At 39.5% G+C, this 22,017-nt stretch overlaps 1 protein-coding gene across 1 annotated transcript in view; it reads right to left on the bottom strand.

Annotated features, from left to right (window-relative positions):
* Positions 1–682: 682 nt before the first annotated feature.
* The window catches only part of PIK3C2G (phosphatidylinositol-4-phosphate 3-kinase catalytic subunit type 2 gamma), a 372,771-nt gene continuing 351,436 nt past the window's right edge, over positions 683–22,017 (bottom strand). Inside the window, exons 34-35 of the mRNA XM_063075729.1 lie at positions 13,630–13,755; positions 683–3,117 (exon numbers count right to left, since the gene is read on the bottom strand). Coding sequence (XP_062931799.1) covers positions 2,965–3,117; positions 13,630–13,755 — 279 coding nt within the window. The 3' untranslated portion in view covers positions 683–2,964. The remainder of the gene's footprint in view (positions 3,118–13,629; positions 13,756–22,017) is intronic.

The raw sequence follows: 22,017 nt of genomic DNA on the forward strand, positions 1-22,017 counted from the left end.
AGCAAAACATTGAATAAGAAAGGGTTTAAAAATTTTTCAGTAATTTGAATGGCAGGGATTTTTAAAAGTCTCCTATTTGATTCTCTTAAAGAATGTGGTGTAGGGCCTTGGGTTGTACCTACTTTGTGGGCAGAAATCTGGAAATCTGATTGTTTACCCAGGTGATGAAGGTAAGCTTTAGAAGTAAGAAAAATATTTGATGTGCAAAGATAAGAATTTTGGATCAAATCTCAGCGTTTGAAATCTTGGAATTCAGGGATGATGAAGTTTAAAACGTGACCATGCCTCTGGTGGCAGAAATCCAGTGACGATGGATTCACAGGTGTTGAAAAGGGGAAAACTATAAAGAAGTTCCTTCCAACAATTGGATTTAAGAATTTTAGGCATTTATGTCTTGTTTTTCTGACAGAAAATAATATAGCATTTGGCTGGAGCTTACTAATTCCCTCAATAAATAGAATCGTGAGTGGGTATGTATTTATACATATCTAATTTAAAATTTAAAAGTGTGTAACAGATATACTTAGGTCTTCTTAAATTAATGAGATTTATCTACTGGCTTGTCTTTCTTGAAAAATACATTAAAGTATTGGTTTTAAACTGTAGGTGCACAAAACAAAATGTGAGCATATGTTTTTAAAAATTTTTTATTAGTAGTAGTATTCCACTTTATTATGATCACCTTGATTTCGATGTGCTTTTTTCAAGTCCTGGTTTATTTCCTTACAGAAATCTTAATCTCATTCTGATAAAATGATGTAACATATATAAAGGAACTGGCACATAGTAAACATAATAGACACACATTAATTCCTTGCTCTTATTGCCCCTAAAATTTCTTACATGTGTGAGAGAGAGAGTGAGACAGAGATACAGAGAGAAAGAAAGAGAGTTTCCCAAAACAAACTAGCAGTCCAGGAGGACTGAAAACCATACAGTCCTGAGAATCTGTGGTTCTCAAATTCAGGGAATGAGGATTGGCTAGGCATAAGTGTTTGTGAAAAAGCTCCAGAGGTGATTCTGATTCTTCTTTTTTTTTAACGTTTATTTGTTTATTAATATTACTATTTTTTTTTTACATTCTATGATGTTGATGTGGAGCTGTTGTGGGAGAGGGGGATAAGGCTAAGGGGAAAGAAATAGGGTGGGAAAAGGAGGAAGGCAGAGGGGTGCGGTTGAGGCTACGGTACCCACCTCATTCCTGAAGAGGAGACCAGGGGGCTCCCAGCAGTGGCTTGGTCCTTGCTGGGCTGGGTGCAGAGGTAAGAGGAGTGTGGCTGAAGCCCTCACCCCACTATTGCTGCAGCATGGGAGCCCAGGACACTACCTGAGGTGGCTTGGTGGTCATTGTTGGGGTGCTTGTGGGTTTCAGGGGGGCATAGCCAAGGCCCTTTGTCACCCACTGCCCCAGCTCGGGAGAGCCCTGGGCACTTCCTGCAGCAGCTTGGTGGTCATCGCTGGGCTGGTTGTGGGTGTCCGGGTGGTGTGGCTGAGGCCCTCAGACTCCCACTGCCCCAGCTCAGGAGAGCCCAGGGAGTTTCCTGCGGCAACTCAGTGGTTGTCGCTGGCTGGATGCAGGTGTTAGTGGGGCGTGGCTGAGGCCCTTGGCCCCCACACTTGGGACTGGTTGTGGGTGTCGGGGGGCATGGCTGAGGCCCCTAGCCCTCCCTGCTCTTTGTTTTGGTAGCCCATGGGACTTCTAGGTTTTATAGGTGTTCTTTGGTGATGAGAGACCTTTACTAGTTAATATCAAACTTTGTCTCCAGTCTGTGGGTGTTTCGTTTTTTCTTTCAGTTCTCTGTTGGATTATTTGCTGTTCCGACCACTTAAACTCTGCACTGAAACTAATTTGCTGTCCTTTACTTATTTCTAAAATGGGGGAACTTCCTTTGAGGACCAGTACTTGAGCTCTGTGTTTGAGCTAAAAGGCTGCTTTGCTGCTGGCTCCCTGGGGAAGGCATTTTGTACAGCTCAGGGTTTAATGGTTGACTTTACAGGTGCTTCCAGAACTCATGAGACCCAATACACCTGTGTTGTGTGGAAACTCTGGCTGGGCCTGAGTCTTTTCATCAAACTGCACCTCGTGCAATTCTATATTCCTGACCAGTGTCTTCTGAGTGGTCCTGCACTGATTGGGGGACAAATCAGCTGTACTTGCTGTGCCTCAGTGTTCCCCCAGTGGCCCATCTCCCTCACCACCCATGTTCCAGACACTTCCCATGGGGCAGGCTGTATGCTGGTCCCTTGTGGTGACTCTCTGAGTAGCTCCTTTTCTTCAGTTATTGTGGCTCCTCATTCCTACGTGGGTCTATGGGAACCCTATTAGTAATTTTGCTGGTCTGGAGGCCACCAAGGCCCTCTTCTCCCCTGCTACCTCCAAGCAGCTCCATCTAAAGGGCACAGCTGTGGCTGCCAGCTCCTGCTCTGCACACTCAGCAGCTCCAGCCTGGAAGTGGCTGGGGCTTGAAACAGTCGGGTCAGAGCAGTTCTTTCTTTCTCTCTTTGTGGCTTCTCCCCCTTCATGCACTCCGTAGGTCTTTCCTCCTCTTCCCCTGAGCTCTAGTTGCCCCAGGTTGGCTGTTGCTGCTTTTTAATAGTTGTAAATTGGTTGATTTGTGGGAGAGAGTGACACTGGGAACTGTCTATTCCACCATCTTGACAGGAAGCCTCTGAGTGTATGTTTGATTTAAAAGATGTATTAAAATTAAATGTTCTTTTATAATTTTACGTATTGAATTTTATGCAATCAGCACTCCCTTTAAGGAGAAAAGATTCTAAGAAAGAAATGAAACACACATAAAGAATAAATGACTACAAAAGACTGATTCTAATTTCTTTTCCTTGTATCCTTAATACCCTATGCTATCTCCGACAACAAAAATGTCCTGCTTATGTGATAGAGAGGCGTAGATGTGAGAAAAAATACAATCAGTTAGTGAATAATGCATATGTTCACAGCAACGGTCAAATTACACTGTTTCCTAGTGGGTACCATTTTTCTTCATTGAGTGGGACACTACAGAGTTGGATGTTAATTGCTCCCACAAATATGGTTTTGCTCTTCACAATAAGCATTAAGACATGCCCTTGGAGTTCTGTGACTTCATTGTATACCACCTAAAGAGAGAGAGAATAATGAAAATACAAATCAGATATGCATCTTTCTTTTGAATGTTGCTTTTAATGAAAAATATTTAGATGCTAATATCTTGTACTCTGTAATGGATAAGTTAATATTAAAATTTTTCCATTCTAGCTCTAATTCTAAAAAGATAAAGGTTCTACTACGTGGTGGGGTTTAATGACAAACTATTTCTCTAAGAATCTTAGATTTTGTGGATTCCATGAAATTTAGTAAGACTGTAAATTATTCTCTAGGAAGAGATTTCAACACTCTTCACCTTTTAACCATCCTTGAATTTATTGTGCAACACTGGAACGTGAATACCATCTTTCTGTATTGAAGGCTAATGAGGAAAGAGACCAATTTCTATGATTTCCTTGTGCTGTATAAATGCAATACAGCAATATTTCCTTGTATATATGAATTGACTCCATAGTTCCTTGTATTTATTTAAAATTGTTTAATTTTTAATTATGAAAATGCATGCTCATTAAATAAAACATGCATGAAACAAAAAAGGAAGGAAGAATCTAAATTTCCACCATCGGGAGATAATTACAGTTAGCATTTTGGTGTTCTTTTCGTTTTCTATATATAATCACTTTTTAAGAATCTGGGCTGTAATTGTGGTGTATATACAGTTTTGTGTCTTGTTCTTTTTCATGTGACTGTTTTTTAGAAAGGGTTCTGTTTAACGGTGTTTTATAATATTCAAGAAGTAAGTTCCAGGCTTTACCATTGGGGGCCTGGAGTGGTAAAGAGACTCTAAAAGTGTCGTACTTCAAAGAAATTAGTTATCTCCATGAAAGGAGGGGAGCACTGGGTGGAAATCTGACATGGTTGCCAGGGAAACGTCGCAGAACACATTTAGGAGTTTCATATGCTGCTGCAAACTTGTTTGCTTCGTACAGCCAAGTTACAAGACAGAAAGAAACATCCTCAAATATGCAAAAAAAAAAAAAAAAAAAATGCAGAGGAGCCGACTTGAGCCCTCTGAGTTAAACGGAGGCCTCCTCCGTGTGTGTGGATTTGGGTTCTGGTCCTTCGCAAGGCATGGGCCCACCGTCTGTGAACCCGTTAAGTTATCAATGAAATTCAGTTCATGATCAATCTGTTAGCTGCTCTGATCAATGATTTACTTATCATGTAAATAATAATTCAATCAGGGGATACGATAGGCCATGTAATGTGTTGATCCAGTCTACCATGCTCCTTGTGTCTGCACCTTCTCCACCAGAATCTTACTCACATTCCACACAGGAGATTACCTTTTAGTTTTCTAGTATTGCTTATTCAAATGATTCCATTTCATGTATTGAGTTCTCCTGGGATAGTAAATGATTTTAATGACTGTCTTTGAAATCACAAAATCCCACCACTGTAATTCATGCTCTTTAACTACCTCTGGATGGCCAGTGCTGCCTGGAAATCCTTCCAAGACTTCAGAGTAAGCTCCTTTTCCTCTTCTCTACGGTGGCTACTTTGAACTGTCTGAACTGTCCCCATTTTTCTTTCTATGACACTTTCAGCATATGAATTCCTGTCTTACAGAGGAAACCGATAAAAGGACCATCAATGTATTACTGTATATGAAGTAGAGAAATGGAATAATTCTAAGCATTAGGTCTTTGAAAAGTCTGGCTTAGGGACTTTGTGAACTGTATAAATATGCTCTAAAAATGTAAATTTTTAAGAAACATATTAATAATTTATATTCACATGAATCTGTTGTCAAACTGTATGTTTTCTCATTTGTATAATGGTGATACTAATACTATTTAGCATTGTGGGGAAGAATAAATGAGAAAATGAACATAAGCCTTACTACAAAGGTTGGCACATATTAAACTCTAGTAAGTTGTAGCTGAATAAGATACACGAAAAGGAACAGTAATTTCTTGACATTTTGTATCAGTTGACTGAAGAAAATCCTTTCAGAAAGAATTGAGTCTCGCAGGTATTTAGCAAGCTAAAAGTCTTAAGAAATAACTTTAGGAATTAATTGCCTTCCTGGTTAAAATACATACATTTGAACTTCCAAAGTTTTTATCACTTAATGGATTTTTTCCCCTGTGCTTCCTTATGCAAAAGTTATTTTGTTAAAACTGACCGAAGTTTTCTAGACGTGTAATCATTGTACATCATAGATGACATATAGCTATTTTAACTGCTTTACCACATTCATTTTGTTGTTAAAGAAAAGCACTTTAAAAAAAAAATTTTACTGTGCAATAAATAATTAGCGGGTAATGCTAAAGTGCACAGATGATTATATTCTTTGAGACTTTTTCGCCAAATGATTTAGTGTGTATTCTGCCTCCACATAAACAGAACCCAAAATGAACAGCTCTTTCAATTTCACTTTACAATAAATTTACCCACAGGTGTAAGCCTGAATTTGTGGGTTTGGAATTATTATATCAAATAGAAAGCATTTAAAGTAATTAATATCTATTAATTTATATAGAAGCATTCACTGTACATTATTTGACATGAGGGTCTAGTAAATAATTCTAAAGTATATTTTCACGATTGTAACAGGAGAACAGTAAGATGAAAACTGAAGTATGTCTGGTGCTGGTGGGAAGAGGTTTGAGGAGGCAGGACAATGAGAGAGAGTCCACAACGAGTGAGAACAGGAGAACTCTGGGTGGAGAGAGGTAGAAATAGCAGTGTAGTCTAGGGAGGTAAACATGGGCTTTGGAATCAGGCAGTGCTGGGCTTTAAATCTAGTTGTGTGACCTCTGGGCCTCAATTTCTTTATTTACAAACACAGTTTTCATCTTATTGTGAATACCAGATGAGATGATGATTCAGATACCAGCAGGTATTGCTTACTTAGTGTACCATATACTTAGCATTGTGCTAGATAATCACTGCATAGTCTGCAAAAGATTTTAAGGCACGTGAAACATTTGGAACATTCTTGTTTTGTCCTTTCTGATTTTCCCTTTATACCTTATAACAGCATAATATCTAAGAAAAGAGTACAATGTTCAAAATACATTGACTATAACAATGTAATTCTGTTATAGGATAGAAATTCCATATTATTAATGAATCATTTTAAAATGATAGTTTTTAACAAGATGCCAAAGGTAATAGTGTGGAAAGAACAAGGGCTTTGGGGCCAGAATCCCAGCCCTGCTTCTTAAAGCCGTATGGCAGTTCCCCCAGCATTCCTACCTCCAGCCCCACCCACCTTGAGCCTAGACATGCCTGCCACTGGGACTTCTCTATGGCAGGGGTTTTCTGGGAGACTGCTGGCAAGGCCTATTGGGACTCACTCTGGGAACTGTCGAGCAGACAAGCTTGGCTCTGTATCAAACCTTAGTATGGGAAGGGTGGAGGCGCTGTCACCTGGCAGTGTCCCTAACCCAGCCTCTCATGTCTGGGTATTAAGGAGAGAGACGGCTGTGAATCAAAATAGAAAGAACTATTTTCATGAAAATCTTTGTAAGACATTGGTATGCAATGTAACATTCCCTGTGTATTCCTCTGAGAGATTTCTATCAGGAGGGGAGCGAGGTTGTTCTCTCGCAGTTCACAGTACACTGCACGGCTTTGGCAGTTTGAGAAATCCCAGCTGCAGAGAGCGGCTGATGCAGTGCTCCTCAGTGAGGAGGTGGAAGCAGGGGAAAGTTTAAAGCAAGTTAGATGCCACGTGATAACTCTCTGGGCTCCCTAGTAAGCACTGGGCTCACCAGTCAGGACATTTAGTAAGGTGTCCTTGAGGATGTTCAGAAATAATTGAGGAGCTCGGTGTAGAGATGGGGTCCTATATCACAATGGAGGGCAAGAGAAAGGAAAATCAGAGTTAAAACTAGCATACTTTTCCCTCTGCATTTCTTATAAAATTTCTTGTTGTATTGATACAGACATAGAGCATAATGAGAGAAAAATTAAAATATCGTGTACTTTTTTTTTCTTATGTCTCTCTAAATTCAACCAGCTTCCCTGCCAAACTCATTTATCTAGTGACCTCTCACTGAATCGGTGATGAGTATTAAAATAGTCACCTATGCACACATTACTTCAAATTTCTGCTGGTTTGGATTATGTACAGGTGAGGAGTGGCTGTGTACATGGACCATGGTTTCTTTTTAAGCAATTTAAAATGTGTCCAAAGTATAAACAGTGTATGTTCATGCTACAAGTATAGATCAATTTAGAAAGTATTACAGTGATTTCTAATTAGTGAGCCATAGATGTGAGAGGACCTGGAATTATTGCAAGCCATCAAATAATTTATGTGCACACCAAGCAGTATACCTGGAATTACTGCAAGCCATCAAATAATTTATGTGCACACCAAGCAGTATAAAATAATCATCATGCATGTACATTTAAATTCTTCTTAATTGTTAGTGGCTTTTTATTATTATGTGTTTCCTTAGATTGCAAATCCTGAAGTATAGCATGGAGTCTGAGGAGTTTCCTGATAGTGAGGTAGGGGGCCTTGTACTCAAATAGTAAGAAGAGGAACAAGTGATATGATGTTTGGAGGTGTTTACTCTAGCTGTTGACATCATGACACATAATAAAATGTCAAAATATATTTTCCTTGCTAGTTTGGAGAATCTCTCTTTCTGTTCATATACATAAAAACACATATGTATATTTATATTTTATACACACAAACATGCACACAAAGTGTCACTTGTAAAACTACCCCAAATACTTAATTACACACTTTCTTTTTAGAATTAACTTAAGTCTTACCGGCCAGATGCCAAAAAAAAAAAAAAAAAAAAAAAGTAACTAAATGCTAGAGATAGTAAGAAAGATAAGACATTTGGCTCATCCTTAAGAAGTTTACAATATACTAGAAGGAAAAATGCGTGGGACTAAATAAAAGATTATAAATGTGGTGTAAGAGTCCAGAAGGTGAGAGTGTTGGCAGCACACACATTTGAGGTAAGCCTCAAAGCAGGCAGAGAAGGGCTTTGTGATCCATCACAGAATCACAGACACCAACTGGGGAATGACAAGCCATCTGATGTAACCTGAGGTATGGCCAGGTGTGGGCCAAAAAAAGGGTGTGAGTGCACAAATTTTCCCAACTGACTTCTGACCAAGGTACAACAGAAATTTGATGGAGGAAGAACTGACTTTTCAACAAATGGAGCTGAAGTAATTGGCGCCACAAGAGGGAAAAAGAAAGCCTTGACCTCAACCACACACCTTATTAAAAATAAACTCAAATGGATTATGTATTTAAATATAAAATGTAAAACTGTAAAACTTTTAGAAAAAATATGGAGAAAATCTTTGGGACTTAGTGATAGGCAAATAGTTCTTGGATTTGATGCCAAATGCACCATTTATAAAAGGAAAAATTTATAAGTTGACCTCTTCAAAATTAAAAACTTTCACTCTGTGAAAGACTGTGTGAAAAGGTTTAAAAGACAAGCTACAGACTAGGAGAAAATATTTGCAAACCACATATCTGACCAAAAACTAGTATCTAGAATATATAAAGAACTACCCAAACTCAACAGTAAGAATGCAGATTATCCAATTAGAAAATAGTTAAAGACATGAAACACACTTCACCAAAGAGGATATACAGGTGGTAATTAAGCCCGTGAAAAGAAGTTCAGCATCATTAATCACTAGGTAAATAAAAATTAAAACCACAATGAGATACCACCCTATACCTATCGAAAAAATTAAGATAAAACATATTGATTACACTAAATGTTGGAAAAGATTCAGAAAAACTGGATCACTCATACATTGTTGGTGGGAATGTAAAATGTTACAGCTTCCCTGAAAATGAGTAGGGCAGTTTCCTGTAAAACTAAATATGAAACTTTCATATATTCTAGCAACTACACTCTTGGACATTTGTCCTAGAGAAATTACAACTTATGCTCACACAAAACCTACACATCAATGTAAGAGCTTTGTTCCTAATAGCCCCAAGCTGGCAACAACCCAGATGTCCTTTACTAGGTGAACAGTTAAATAAACTGTAAAACCCCAATACCATGGAATACTACTCAGGAATGAAAAGGAACAAACTGTAATGACATGCAGCTATTTGAGTGGACCTCTAGGGAATTACAGTGAGTGAAAAAAGCCAATCTCAAAATGTTACGAACTATGTAATTCCATTTATAAATAAACATTTGAAATGACAAAATTATAGGGATGAAGAATAGATTGTACTTGCCAGAGATCAGGCAAGGGGGTTAGAGGGACAGAGGAGTCTGTGGCTGCAGTGAGGTAGCACCACTGATCCTTGTGATGGTACTGTTCTACTTCTTGACCATGGTGGTGGTCACACAGGTCTTTACCTGTGATAAAAATGCAGAGAACTAAACACACATTAACACACACAAGAAGTCATTAAAACTGGTAAAATCTGAATGAGATAAGTGGATTGTATCAAGGTCAATTTGCTGGTGGTGATATTGTACTATAATACTAGATGTTATTACTGAGGCGAAATGGTTGAAAGGCACAAGCACAGCTCAGAGATATTGCAGCTTTGGTTCCAGACCACTGCAAAAAAGTGAATATCACAATAAAGTGATTCTCAAAAATATTTTGGTTTTCCCAGTGCATAGAAAGCTATGTTTACACTATACTGTAGTCTATTAAGTGTGCAATGGCATTAGGTCTAAAAACTAATGTACATATTAAAAATACTTTATTGCCAACATATGCTAACAATCATCTGAGCCTTCACTGAGTCATAATCTTTTTGCTGCTGGAGGATCTTGCCTCTATGTTGGTGGCTGCTGACTGATCAGGGTGGTGGTTGTGGAAAGTTGGGGTGGCTGTGGCAATTCCTTCAAATAAGACAACAATAAAGTTTGCAGCATTGGTTGACTCTTCTTTTCATGAAAGATTTCTCTGTAGCATGTGGTGCTATCTGGTAGCATTTTACCCACAGTAGAACTTCTTTCAAAATTGGAGTCAAACCCTGCTGCTGCTTTACCAACTAAGTTTATGTAATACTCTAAATCCTTTGTTGTCATTTCAATAATGTTCACAACATCTTCACCAGGAGTAGAATCCATCTCAAGAAACCATTTTCTTTGCTCATCCATAAGAAGCAACTCCTCATTTGTTAAAGTTGTATCATGAGATTGCAGCATTTCAGCGACAACTGTGGGCTCAACTTCCAATTCTAGTTCTTGCTATTTCTATCACATCTGCATTTACTTCCTCCACTGAAGCGTTAACCCCCTAAGAGTCATCCATGAGGGATGGAATCAACTTTTTCCAAACTCCAAAATATTAATATTTTGACCTCCTCTCATGAATTACGCATGTTCTTAATGGCATCTAGAATGGTGAATCCTTTCTGGAAGGTTCTCAATTTACTTTGCTAAGATCCATCAGAGGAATCATTAATTATATAAGGCAGTGGTAGCCTTATGAAATGTATTTCTTAAATAGTAAGACTTGAAAGTTGAAATGACTCCTTGATCCGTGGGCTACAGAATGGATGTGCTATTAGCAGGCATAAGATTAACATTAATCTCCTTGTACATCTCCATCAGAGCTCTTGGGTGACCAGGTGAGTTGTCAGTGAATAGTAATATTTTGCAAGAAATCTTTTTTTCTGAGCAATAGCTCTCAAGAGTAGGTTTAAAATATTCAATAAACTGTGCTGTAAACAGATGTGCTGTCATCCAGGCTTTGTTGTTCCATTTATAGAGAGTAGGCAGAATAGATTTAGCATAACTTGTAAGGGCCCTAGGACTTCTGCAATGGTAAATAAGGATTGGCTGCAACTTGAAGTCACCAACTGCATTAGCCCCTAACAAGAGTGTCAGTCTTTCCTTCAGAAGCTTTGAAGGCAGGCATTGACTTCTCCTTTCTAGATAAGAAAGTCCTATGTGCCATCTTCTTCCAATATAAGGCAGTTTTGTTTACATCAAAAATCTGTTGTTGAGTGTGGCCACCTTCATCAATGATCTTAGATGGACCTTCTGGATAACTTGCTGCAGCTTCTACATCAGCACTTGCTGCTTCACCTTGCACTTTTATGTTATGGAGGTGGCTTCTTAAACCTCATGCACCAACCTCTGTTGGCTTCAAACTTTTCTTCCACAGCTTCCTCACCTCTTGCAGCCTTCATAGAATTGAAGAGCGTTAGGGCCTTGCTCTGGATTAGGCTTTGGCTTAAGGGAATGTTGTGTGGCTGTTTTGATCTTCTATCCAGACCATGAAAATTTTCTCCAAATCAGCAATAGGGCTGTTTCACTTGTTCATTGGAGCAGCACTTTTAATTTTCTTCAAGAACCCTTCCTTCACATTTACAACTTGACTAACTGGTACAAGAGGCTTAGCTTTCAGTCTGTCTGGGCTTTTAACACACCTTCCTCACTAAGCTTGAGCATTTCTAGCTTTCGATTTAAAGTGAGAGACATGACTCTTCCTTTCACTTGAACACTTAGAGGCCACTGTAACGTTAACAATTGTCCTAATTTTAATATAGTTGTGTCTCTGGGAATAGGAAGGCCCAAGCAGAGGAGGAAATAGGGAATAGCCAGGGAGTGGAGCAGTCAGAACACACAACATATATCAACTAAATTCACCATCTTATATTAAGGGCATCATTCATGGCACCCCAAAACAATTAAAACATTAACCTCAAAGATCACTGGTCACAGATCACCATAACTAATATAACGATAACAAAAGAGTTTAAAATATTGCAAGAATTACCAAAATGTGACACAGAGAGGTGAAGCGAGCACATGCTGCTGGAAGAATGGTGCCATAGACTTGCTCGGCACAGGGTTGCCACAAACCTTTAATTTTTAAAAACCACAGTATCTGCGAAGTGAATTTCTTACAACTGCATGTGAATTGCTAATGATCTCACACAATAAAAAATAAAAGAGTATAAGAATAATACGGCTCCAAGAGACAACTCAGGAAATTTACTGAGACAAGTTTTAAGATCTATGAACACCATATTTAAAATTTGGGACGTCATATAGAAGGCAGTGAGGAACATTTGAAAAAACTTTAAGCAGCAGAATAATAAATATGACTAGTTTTTGAAAGATGCTTTAGGTATAAATGTGGAAGATTTAATTGAAAAACACAAGACAGGAGGCAGATCGGAGGCTGTTACAGTAGACAAAGGCCCTCACACAGAGAAGCAGTGACGGGACAGAGAGGAGAGGACCAAATGAAGAGGCAGGTGACTGCACCAGAAGAGCAGGAGCTGGACGTGGGCTTGGGGGTGAGGGAGGTGTCTCTCGAAGTATCTTTTGAGATGGCAAATGGAGAGCCTGGTTTAAAAGTGCCCAGGAGTCATTCCAATGGGGCTGCCCAGTTCCCAGATCAAAAGCTCGAGAGAAAACCCAGGGTTTGAGAAACAAATTCAGATGCAGCCTACGTATAGGCGATAAATGAAAATTTGGGGAGAGATAAGATAATTCTGAGAATGTATAGGTGAGGAGGAGATGAGGGTAAATGACGAAACTCCAGCAAACAACAGTATTTTTTAGAAGAAAAATGGCGATGAAGGAAAGTGAGAGCATGGCTAGAGAAAGTAGAAGGGATTTAAGAAAAGGTAGATCTCAAGAAGCAAAAGGGAGGTTCAAGAAAGAGGGTGCGGTCAATAGTGCTGCTGTCCTGGAATATCTGGTTGGGAGACGAGAGCCTGAGGGCTCCTTGCATTTAGCAATTAGGAGCCTATTGATGCCACTTGACTAAAGCACTGTCAATAAAGGTCAGAATCCATACTGTAAAGGATTAAAGGGTGAAAAGGAAGCAATGAAGTAAGAGTAGGTTATGGGAGTTAATTTTGCAAAAGTTTGATGGTGTTAGGGAAGGAAAGAAAATTTGCTCAGAAAGGCGGAGTTGAGGAGGGTTTTTGTTGTTGTTGTTCTTATTTTTCAAGATTTCTGTTCAGAAGATCTTGTGAATGAGACAGGCTTCAGAAAAGGAGAGCAAATAATCAGCTGAGCAAGGTACAGAAGAGATGGCAAAGGAGGGAATCAAGAGACTAAATGCAAGGGTTTGCCTTAGAGAGAATTTAAGGGATTGGATGTGCAAACCATACATTAGAAATGAATTAGAGAGCTATTTATAATATAAATTAGTTTTAATTTGTGTTTTGTATTTGTTTATTTTTTCAGTTTTTCAAAAGGGATTTTATGAGATTTGCTGTTATACACAGGGTAGCTTACGACAAAATTATTAGGTAAGAAAAATCAGGTAATGGGGAATAGGCTAGAGAAAATAAGATAAAGTCAGGGATAATGTTAGTATGCAAAACAAGTCTTGAGCTCTTCCTGGAGGTTAGCCACAATTTGAAAATTGGTTCATAAGAGCTTTGAAAGCAGTATCTGCATTTTCCAGTTCCCATAGCATGTAGAACAGTGATCAACATACTGTGACTATTTTGGGAAATATCTTTCCTTTATGGAATAATGCTTCCAATTACCGCAAATTCTCCATATTTGGTTGTTAGCTGAAAAATGGTAAGAAAAATACAAAATGACTGGATAAAGATGAATCATACTTACAATTTCATTGTAAGTGGGGTCGGTACATTTTGGAACGGATTTTGTTTTCCTCCTACGAACTTCACTGGGATATGGTAAAAGATAAAATTCAACATGTGCACTGGGCGTGGAGCCATCTGGGAGATGCTGCAAAGGAAAATGGCTATAAATATTAATGCATGTTGCTATCACAGAAAACAAATACATAGCTACTAAATATCCAGACCAAAGGCAGGTTCAGGATTTATATTACAGTCACTCTGTTTATCAGAAAATAAGAGAAAATCGAAAGAAATACATTATTGCTCAGAAATAATCCCAAACTGCAGCTTAAAAGCATAAAATTAAGTGTTGTGTCAGAGAACTATACTTAAAAGTCCATTAAATATGATTTACTTTAATTTTTTACAGTAAAAAGTTATTTGCATTTTTGACATTTATGGTCAAGAGATGAATATTAGCTACAAGCAGACAGAAATTAAGTGCCTCAGATACTGCACAACACTTAAAAATAAAAGAATTCTAGTGTAACACATAAAATGAGGTGTAGCACTTACTGTATGTATATGTATATGATATAATATCACATTTCAAAGCAGAATTTAATTAAAATATTGATTAGACCTACAACATTAATATACTTACAAGATGTTAAAATGATTAAAATAATTTTATTATCTACATTACTCTACAATATATGGGACACTCCTTTTTAAATTATGTTCCAAGGAATCCAAAAGTTGCCTAAGGAGCTGCCTGAACAGCAAAGCCCTATGGATGGATCTCTGACTCCCCTCCCCAGTTTCTCTTTTCACCCTTCCCTGCCTCCCCCATTGGCTCAGAACTTCTCTCCTTCTTCATCTTTCCTTCAAATCTATTATGAATATTTCCTAATATATCATTTGAAGAATGAGTCCACTGTTTTGAAAATTTAGAAACACCAAACTTGAAAGAAATGGGTTCTGTCTTTGTGATCTTGACCAAATAAAGGGTAAATGGTGCTAAAAGTCTGAATATGTAGTTTGATAAAGTGAGAAAAGTTTGTATAATTTATATTTAAAGAGGATGATTTAAAAGTCAGACTTGAAGAATTATGCGCTTACTTTGTTTGCTACATTCTATTAAATCCGTAGTTTTAAATAAATATATTTTAATGATCTTAAACACAGTGATTCACATGTGAACACCTAGTGCTACCCTCAACACCATTAGCTTTAATTTTGTATCTTTCTTTGGTACTCAAAAGAGCAGGAAAATATAATATATAATATTCTAGGGCTAACTTTTATTCAATTCTAATTTACATGGTAAAAATTTTATCATTAGAAAATTTTGGATCTTTATTATTATTATTACTAACAAATTAGATAAAGTACATGTAGACACACCCATATGTCAAGTGGTTAAGACTGAAAACTACTGCTGTAGATTTAGCTCAAGGTACTCTCTACTCTACCATTTGATATCCTATCCAAGAATGAGGATCACGGAAACCTACCGATGGCATAATGGACTCTTCAGTGACATGGAAAGAAATTGCTATCAGTATTCGAGAGAGTAGTTTGTTTGTTTGTTTGTTTTCGTGAGAAGAATGAAGTGTTAAAGGTGTTTTTGCTGTGTAATTCTCTCTCTCATCTGCTGTGGGGCTTGAGGATACCATAACTATAATCACTGTATGCTCCAACTTAGAGGTTAGATCATGTTTCTGGAAAAGGAGTTTCTGATTGCAAATTTGGGCCTCCAAATTTGCCAGCTATGTGGCTTTAGGCATGTATGATAATTAATTTTGTTTGTCAGCTAACCTGCATCTTGGAATGCCCATACATCAGGTTAAACATTATTTCTGGGTGTGTCTGTGAGGGTGTTACGTGGCACAAGCACCACATTAACAACCTAAAAGCTTCCATGTGTGCCCTGAAAGAGAACCTCATCACCTGTATCCGTGGGGCTGAGACTGCATTAAATAAAATGCAGAATCTCATCCTGTCACTGGCTCAATCATAATGCAAATTGAACTCCCAGCCTCACAAGGTGTTTACCATTAGAGTGAGGGCATTGACTGGAAAAGAATGGGACCCTGTAAGTTGGAATGAGAATGTGTGGGAAGACCCTTATGAAACTTGGACACAGAGCTCCTAAATTCTAATGAGTCTTCAGTGGAAATGGTCTCCCCAGCCCTGCTGAAAGGATTCACTCTGCAATGCTTGGGGACATGGTAACGGCCTTATGAGGCTGTTGCTGTGCATGACAATGCTGCTGCTCTTCAGGACTCTCCCCACCCCACCCCTCTTTGCTTCTAGACCTATAACTACACTCAAGTTCCAGCAAGCCCCTGAAGGTGAGGTTCAAAAGTATGACTGATGAGAAGGAACACTACTTTCCTAAAGAACGACTTGAATTTTCTAATTTGTTCAAGCAGAATTCTGGGGAATGTGTGTGAGAGTGGATATTAAGCGTAAGGGGTAATGGTGGAAGAAACATAAAGTTGTATCAAGTCAAATTTTTTGTTATTGGCTCATTAGGCAGAGATTCTAAGTTGCAGCTTGGGGAGTTAGAAAGGGGTCAAACAGTTGGTTGATTGGCTGAAACATGGACCAAAAGATGTCTCATAGTGAGTGAATTAGAAATGCTGGACCTGCCTTGGTTAAAAGTAGAGGAGGAGGGGATTCAATGGCTTAGGGAGAGTGGAATGTTAGGGTAGATTTGCCATTGAAGACTTACTCCCCCATACTGGGAGAGTCTTGGAGACATACCTTTCACCAAAACTGTGAGAAATAAGTTTGTGCGGGAGCCCTGGCCTCTTTGAAGAACTCTGTGATGGCTGTTCTCTGTGGGTCAGACCTCACAGTGGGAACTTCCGTCACTGAATTGGGAAACCTAAATGTGGTTGGGGTAATTGGATCCCAGGGTAGCAGGGGCCGAGTGGTAGCACTCAACTGCCAAAGGCAAGGTGGGTGTAGTTACTTTAATGGACAGCAGAGTCCAACTACAATTAAAATAGTCTGACCTGTTCAGACTTGTGGCATTAGCTAGCTTATGATGGTATTCCTAGAAGTGACATAGATAGGGAGACTACTAATTTTTACTTGATCTGTATAAGCAGAAAATTTCTAGGTCAAGTGAACAAATGTCCAACCTGAATCATAAAAACAGAGTCACAGCCCCTCAATCAATTATCAGACTTGAGTCAGTTTACAGCTCTAGAACTCCTTGAACAAAGGAAAGGCTGGGTCCCCTTGAGGAAGAACACTGGTACACTACCCAAATTTATACTGTTAATTTTTCTCCAAAGGGACCTATGGCTTTTTACCAGCATAACTGTGCATTGGGGAGAAGGAAATAATCTGACCTTTTGGGAACTATTGGACACTGGCTCTGAAGTGACACTGATTTCAGGAGACCCAAAACGTCATTGTGGTTCACCAGTCAGAGAAGAAGCTTATGGATGTTGGACGATCAATGGAGTTTTAGCTCAGGTTGTCTCACAATGGGCCCATGTGTCAGGGTGTTCCTGAGCCCATCCTGCCACCTGTTTTTGTTTTTTTTTTTTTTTACAGTTCTGGAATGTGTGATTGGAATAGCTATACTCAGCAGCCTCATGCTGATGTTCTGACTTATGGAGTAAGGGCTGTTATGGTGGAAAAGGTCAAGTGGAAGCCACTAGAACCACCTCTACTTAGAAAATAGTAAACCAAAAAGTAAACCAAAAACACCACCACATTCCTGGAGGGTTTCCAGAGACCAGTGTATCAGGGACTTGAAGGATGCAAGGGCAATCAAACGTACCACATCCCTATTCAACTTGTTTATTTGGCCAGAGAGATGGATCTCAGAGAATGGCAGTGGATTTTGGGAAGCTTACCCAAGTGATAACTCCAGCTGTACTTGATGTGCCAGATGTGGTGTCATTGCTTCAGTAGGTTAGCACATCTCTTACTACCTGGTATGTAGCTATTAAGACCACCAGAAGCAGTTTGCTTTCAGCTGGCAAGGCCAGTGATACACCTTAACCGTCCTACCTCAGGGGTCTATCAATTCTACAGCCCTGTGTCATATTTAGTTTTCAGATATCTGGATCACCTGGCCCTTTCACAAATGTGGTAACACTGGCCCAGTACATTGATGACATTACACTGATTGGATCTAGTGAGCCCAACATAGCAACTACTCTAGACATATTGGCAAGACTTTAAAACTTTTGTCTGTCAGAGGGTGAGAAATAAATCTGACTAAATTTCAGGGGCTTTCTGTCTCAGTGAAGTTTATAGGGGTCCAGTGGTGTGGGGCATGTTGAGACATCTCTTCTAAGATGAAAGATAAGTTGTTATATTTGCTTCCTCCTACAACCAAAAAAGAGACACAATGCCTAGCGGACCTCTTTGGATTTTGGAGGCAACATAAGCCTTATTCGGGTGTAATGCTTTGGCTCATTTACTGTGTGACCTGAAAAACTGCTTGTTTTGAGTGGGGCCCAGAACAAGAGAAGATTCTGCAATAGGTCTAGCTGTGCAAGCTGCTTTTTCACTCGGGCCATGTGATCCAGCAGGTCCAATAGTGCTGGAACTGTCAGTGGTGGATGGGGATGCTGTTTGGAGCCTTTGTAGGCCCTTATGATGAATTGAAACAGAAGCCCTCAGGATTTTGGAGCAAAGTCCTGCTGTCCTACGGAGATAATGACTCTCCTTTTGAGAAACAGCTTTTGACTGGGTACTAGGCCTTAGTAGAGACTGAATGCTTAACCATGGGCCACGAAGTTGCTTTTTGCCTTGGGCTGCACATCATAAATTGGATGTCATCTGACCCACCATGCTATAAAGTTGGGCATACACAGCAAAAGTTCATCATCCAATGGAAGTGGCATATACAAGATTGGTCCTGAGCAGGCCCTGATGGCACAATAAGTTGCATGAAGTGGCCAAAATGCCTGCTCCTGCTACACTGCCTTTTTTTCTCACAACCTACACCTACTACCTCATGGAGAGCTCCCTATGACTGGTTGACAAAGAAAGAGAGGACTGAGGGACTTGTTTATGGATAGTTCTGCAGGCAGTACCTGAATAGCTGCAGCACTACAGTGTCTCTCTGAGACATCCCTGGAGAGTGGTGAAAGGAGATCCTCCCAGTGGGCAGAATTTCTACCAGTGCATCTGCCTGTTCACTTTGCTTGAAAGGAGAAATGGCCAGATGTATGTTTATATATCGATTCATGGGCTGTGGCCAATGGCTTGGGTGGATGGTTAGGAACTTGGACAGAACAAGATCAGAAAATCAGTGACAAGAAAATTTGGGGAAGAGATGTGTAGATATATCTCTCTGAATGGGCCAAAAATAAAAAGTGAAGGTATTTGTTTCCCATGTGAATGCCCATCAGAAGGTGACCTCAGCAGAGGAGGACTTTAATAATCAGGTGGACAGGATGACCCGTTCTGTGGATACCAGTCAGCCTCTTTCTCCAGCCACTCCTGTCATTGCCCAGTGAGCTCATGAGCAAAGTGGCCATGGTGGGAGGGATGGAGGTCATGCATGGGCTCAGCAACATGGACTTCTGCTCACCAAGGCTGACTTGGCTGTGGCCACTGCTGAGTGTCCAATTTGCCAACAGCAGAGACCAGCACTGAGTTCCCAGGATGGCACCATTCCTGGGTCAGGCCTGGTGGCAGGTTGATTGCATTGGATCACTTCCATCAGGGAAGGGGCAATGTTTTGTTCTTACTAGACTGGATACTCTGAATATGGATTTGCCTTCCACACATGCAATGCTTCTGTCAGAACTACCATTGATGGACTTACAGAATGCCTTATCTACCATCATGGTATTCTACATAGCATTGTTTCTGATCACGGAACTCACTTCACACCTAAAGAAGTGTAGCAATGAGCCCATGCTATGGAATGCACTGGTTCTACCATGTTCCCACCATCCTGAAGCAGCTGGCTTCTGTAGAACAGTGGAATGGCCTTTCGAAGACTTAGTTACAATGCCAGCTAGATGGCAATACCTTGCAAGGCTGGGACAAAATTCTCCTGAAGGTCGTATATGCTCTGAATAAGTATCCAATATATAGTGCTGTTTCTCCCATAGCCAGTATTCATGGGTCCAGAAATTGAGGGGTGGAAATGGGAGCGGTACCACTCACTATTATGTCCAAGGACTCACTGGCAAAATTTTTGTTTCCTCTTCTCACAAATTTATGCTCTGCTGGCCTAGAGGTCCTAGTTGCAGAGGAAGAAATACTTCCACCAGGAGACACAACAATGATTCAACTGAATTGTAAATTAAGACTGCCTGCCACCCAGCCACTTAGGGCTCCTTATGGCTCTGAGTCAACATGCGAAAAAGGAAGTTACAGTGCTGGCTGGGGTGGTTAATTGTAATTACCAAAGGGAAATTGTACTACTCCTCTGCAATAGAGGTAAGGAAGAGTATGTCTGAAATATAGAAGATCTCTTACGGTGTCTCTTAGTATTACCATGCCTGTGATTAAGGTCAATGGAAAGCTACAACAGATCAGTCCAGGTGGGATCACCAATGGCCCAGACCCTTCAGGAATGAAAGTTTGGGTTACATCACCAGGTAAAGAACCACAATTAGCAGAGGTACATGCTAAAAGGCAAAGAGGATACAGAATAGAAGAAGGTAGTTATAAATAACAACTATGACCATGCGGTCAATTACAGAAACAAGGACTGTAAACTTCATGAGTATTTTTTCCTTATTTTGTAATGAATATATTTGCATGTGCGTATAACAAATATCTTTGTTTTCTTTCTTTTCTTATTCCCTTATTTTGAAACATAAGATGTGTTGACTTTATATCATAGTATTTAAGTGTGGTTAATTTTCCATCATAATATTTAAACTTTGGGATATCAAAGAGAAGAGTTAACATGACTCAAGGACTTTATCTTCTTTTCTAAGGAAGGGGTTAGTATATTTTCAGTTGTACACAGCATAGTTGTACCACATTAGGTGAAATTATGACTTTTTTGTTGTCTTTATTTGGAAATTAAATATGGTGAAGGAGATGTACAGGGGCACCAAGGTGACAAGGGGTGGACCTGTGATGGTTGATTTTATGTGTCAAATTGACTGGGCCACGGATGCCCAGATATCAGATTGAACGTTATTTCTGAGTGTGTCTGTGAGGGTGTTTTTGAAAGAGATTAGCATCTCAATCTGTAGCCTGGTGAAGCAGATTGCCTTCCTCAATGTGGGTGGGCATATGCAACCCATGAAGGGTCTGAATAGAACAAAAAGGTGAGGGAGGGAGAATTTTCTCTCTGCCTGACTGTTTAAGCTGAGATATTGGTCTTTTCTGGCCCTTGGACTGGGACTTATACTGTCTGCACTGCTGGTTCTTAAGCCTTTGGACTTGGACTGGAACCACCTCACCAGCTTTCCTGGATCTTCGGTTTGCAGACAGAAAAACGTGGGACTTCTCAGTCACCACAATCCCATGAGCCAATTTCTCATAATCAATCTCTTTTTGTCTGTATCTCTATCTCTATCTCTACCTCTACCTCTGTCTCTATCATCGTATTGGTCTGTTTCTCTGGTGAACCCTGCTTATACAGCAGGTATTTTAATGTTTCAGTGGATCAATTTCCTCACTTGCTAAAGGAGGATAAAGATCATGCCTATCTCACAGGATTTTAAAGATTAAATAACATAAACCACGTAATACGAGGACAGTGCTTGAAACAGAGTGAGAATCTATAAATGTTAGATACTATTTTTATTTCCTATAAATTAAACATGAATATATTGTATGCACTGATTGGACAAGATATCCCTAATATATGATGACATTTACGTAGAGCAGGGTTTCTTAAGCTTGTCAATATTGACATTTGGGGCCAGATAATTATTTCAATTCTTTGTTGCAGGGGGCTGTTCTGCACATTGTAGGATGTTTTAAGAGCATCCCTTGCCTCTGCCTACTAGATGCCAGTAGCACCATCCTCTCCTAGTTATGATGACCAGGAATGTCTCCAGACTTTGCTAAATGTCACCTGGGGGTAAAATTGGCCTCTATTGAGAACCACTGACATAGATGAGGCTGAAATAGGAATTTCTGGTTGATTCCTAGGATCTTAGCCTACTGATCTGTGAATATTCCCACCTGGATATCTTCTTGGCATTCTTATATTTAATAAACTCCATTCAAAATCTCTATCTTCTATCCTTCCTCACCACTTCAAAACAGGTTTTTCAAACTTGCTAAAATTCTGTTAAATAATACTTCTTTTCATCAGCACCTCCCTTGTCTTTGATTTTCAAGTCCGACTATGTGCCAAGATTGATCTTCCCCCTTTTTGCCCCAATTCATCTGCCACCACAGATTTTTATTCCCTGATATAACTGAATTTTAATTACTTTTATTCTGCAGTCTTCCCGCCTCTTTCCTT

The sequence above is a fragment of the Cynocephalus volans genome, chromosome 12, assembly GCF_027409185.1.
Source record: "Cynocephalus volans isolate mCynVol1 chromosome 12, mCynVol1.pri, whole genome shotgun sequence".
Lineage (NCBI taxonomy): Eukaryota > Metazoa > Chordata > Mammalia > Dermoptera > Cynocephalidae > Cynocephalus > Cynocephalus volans.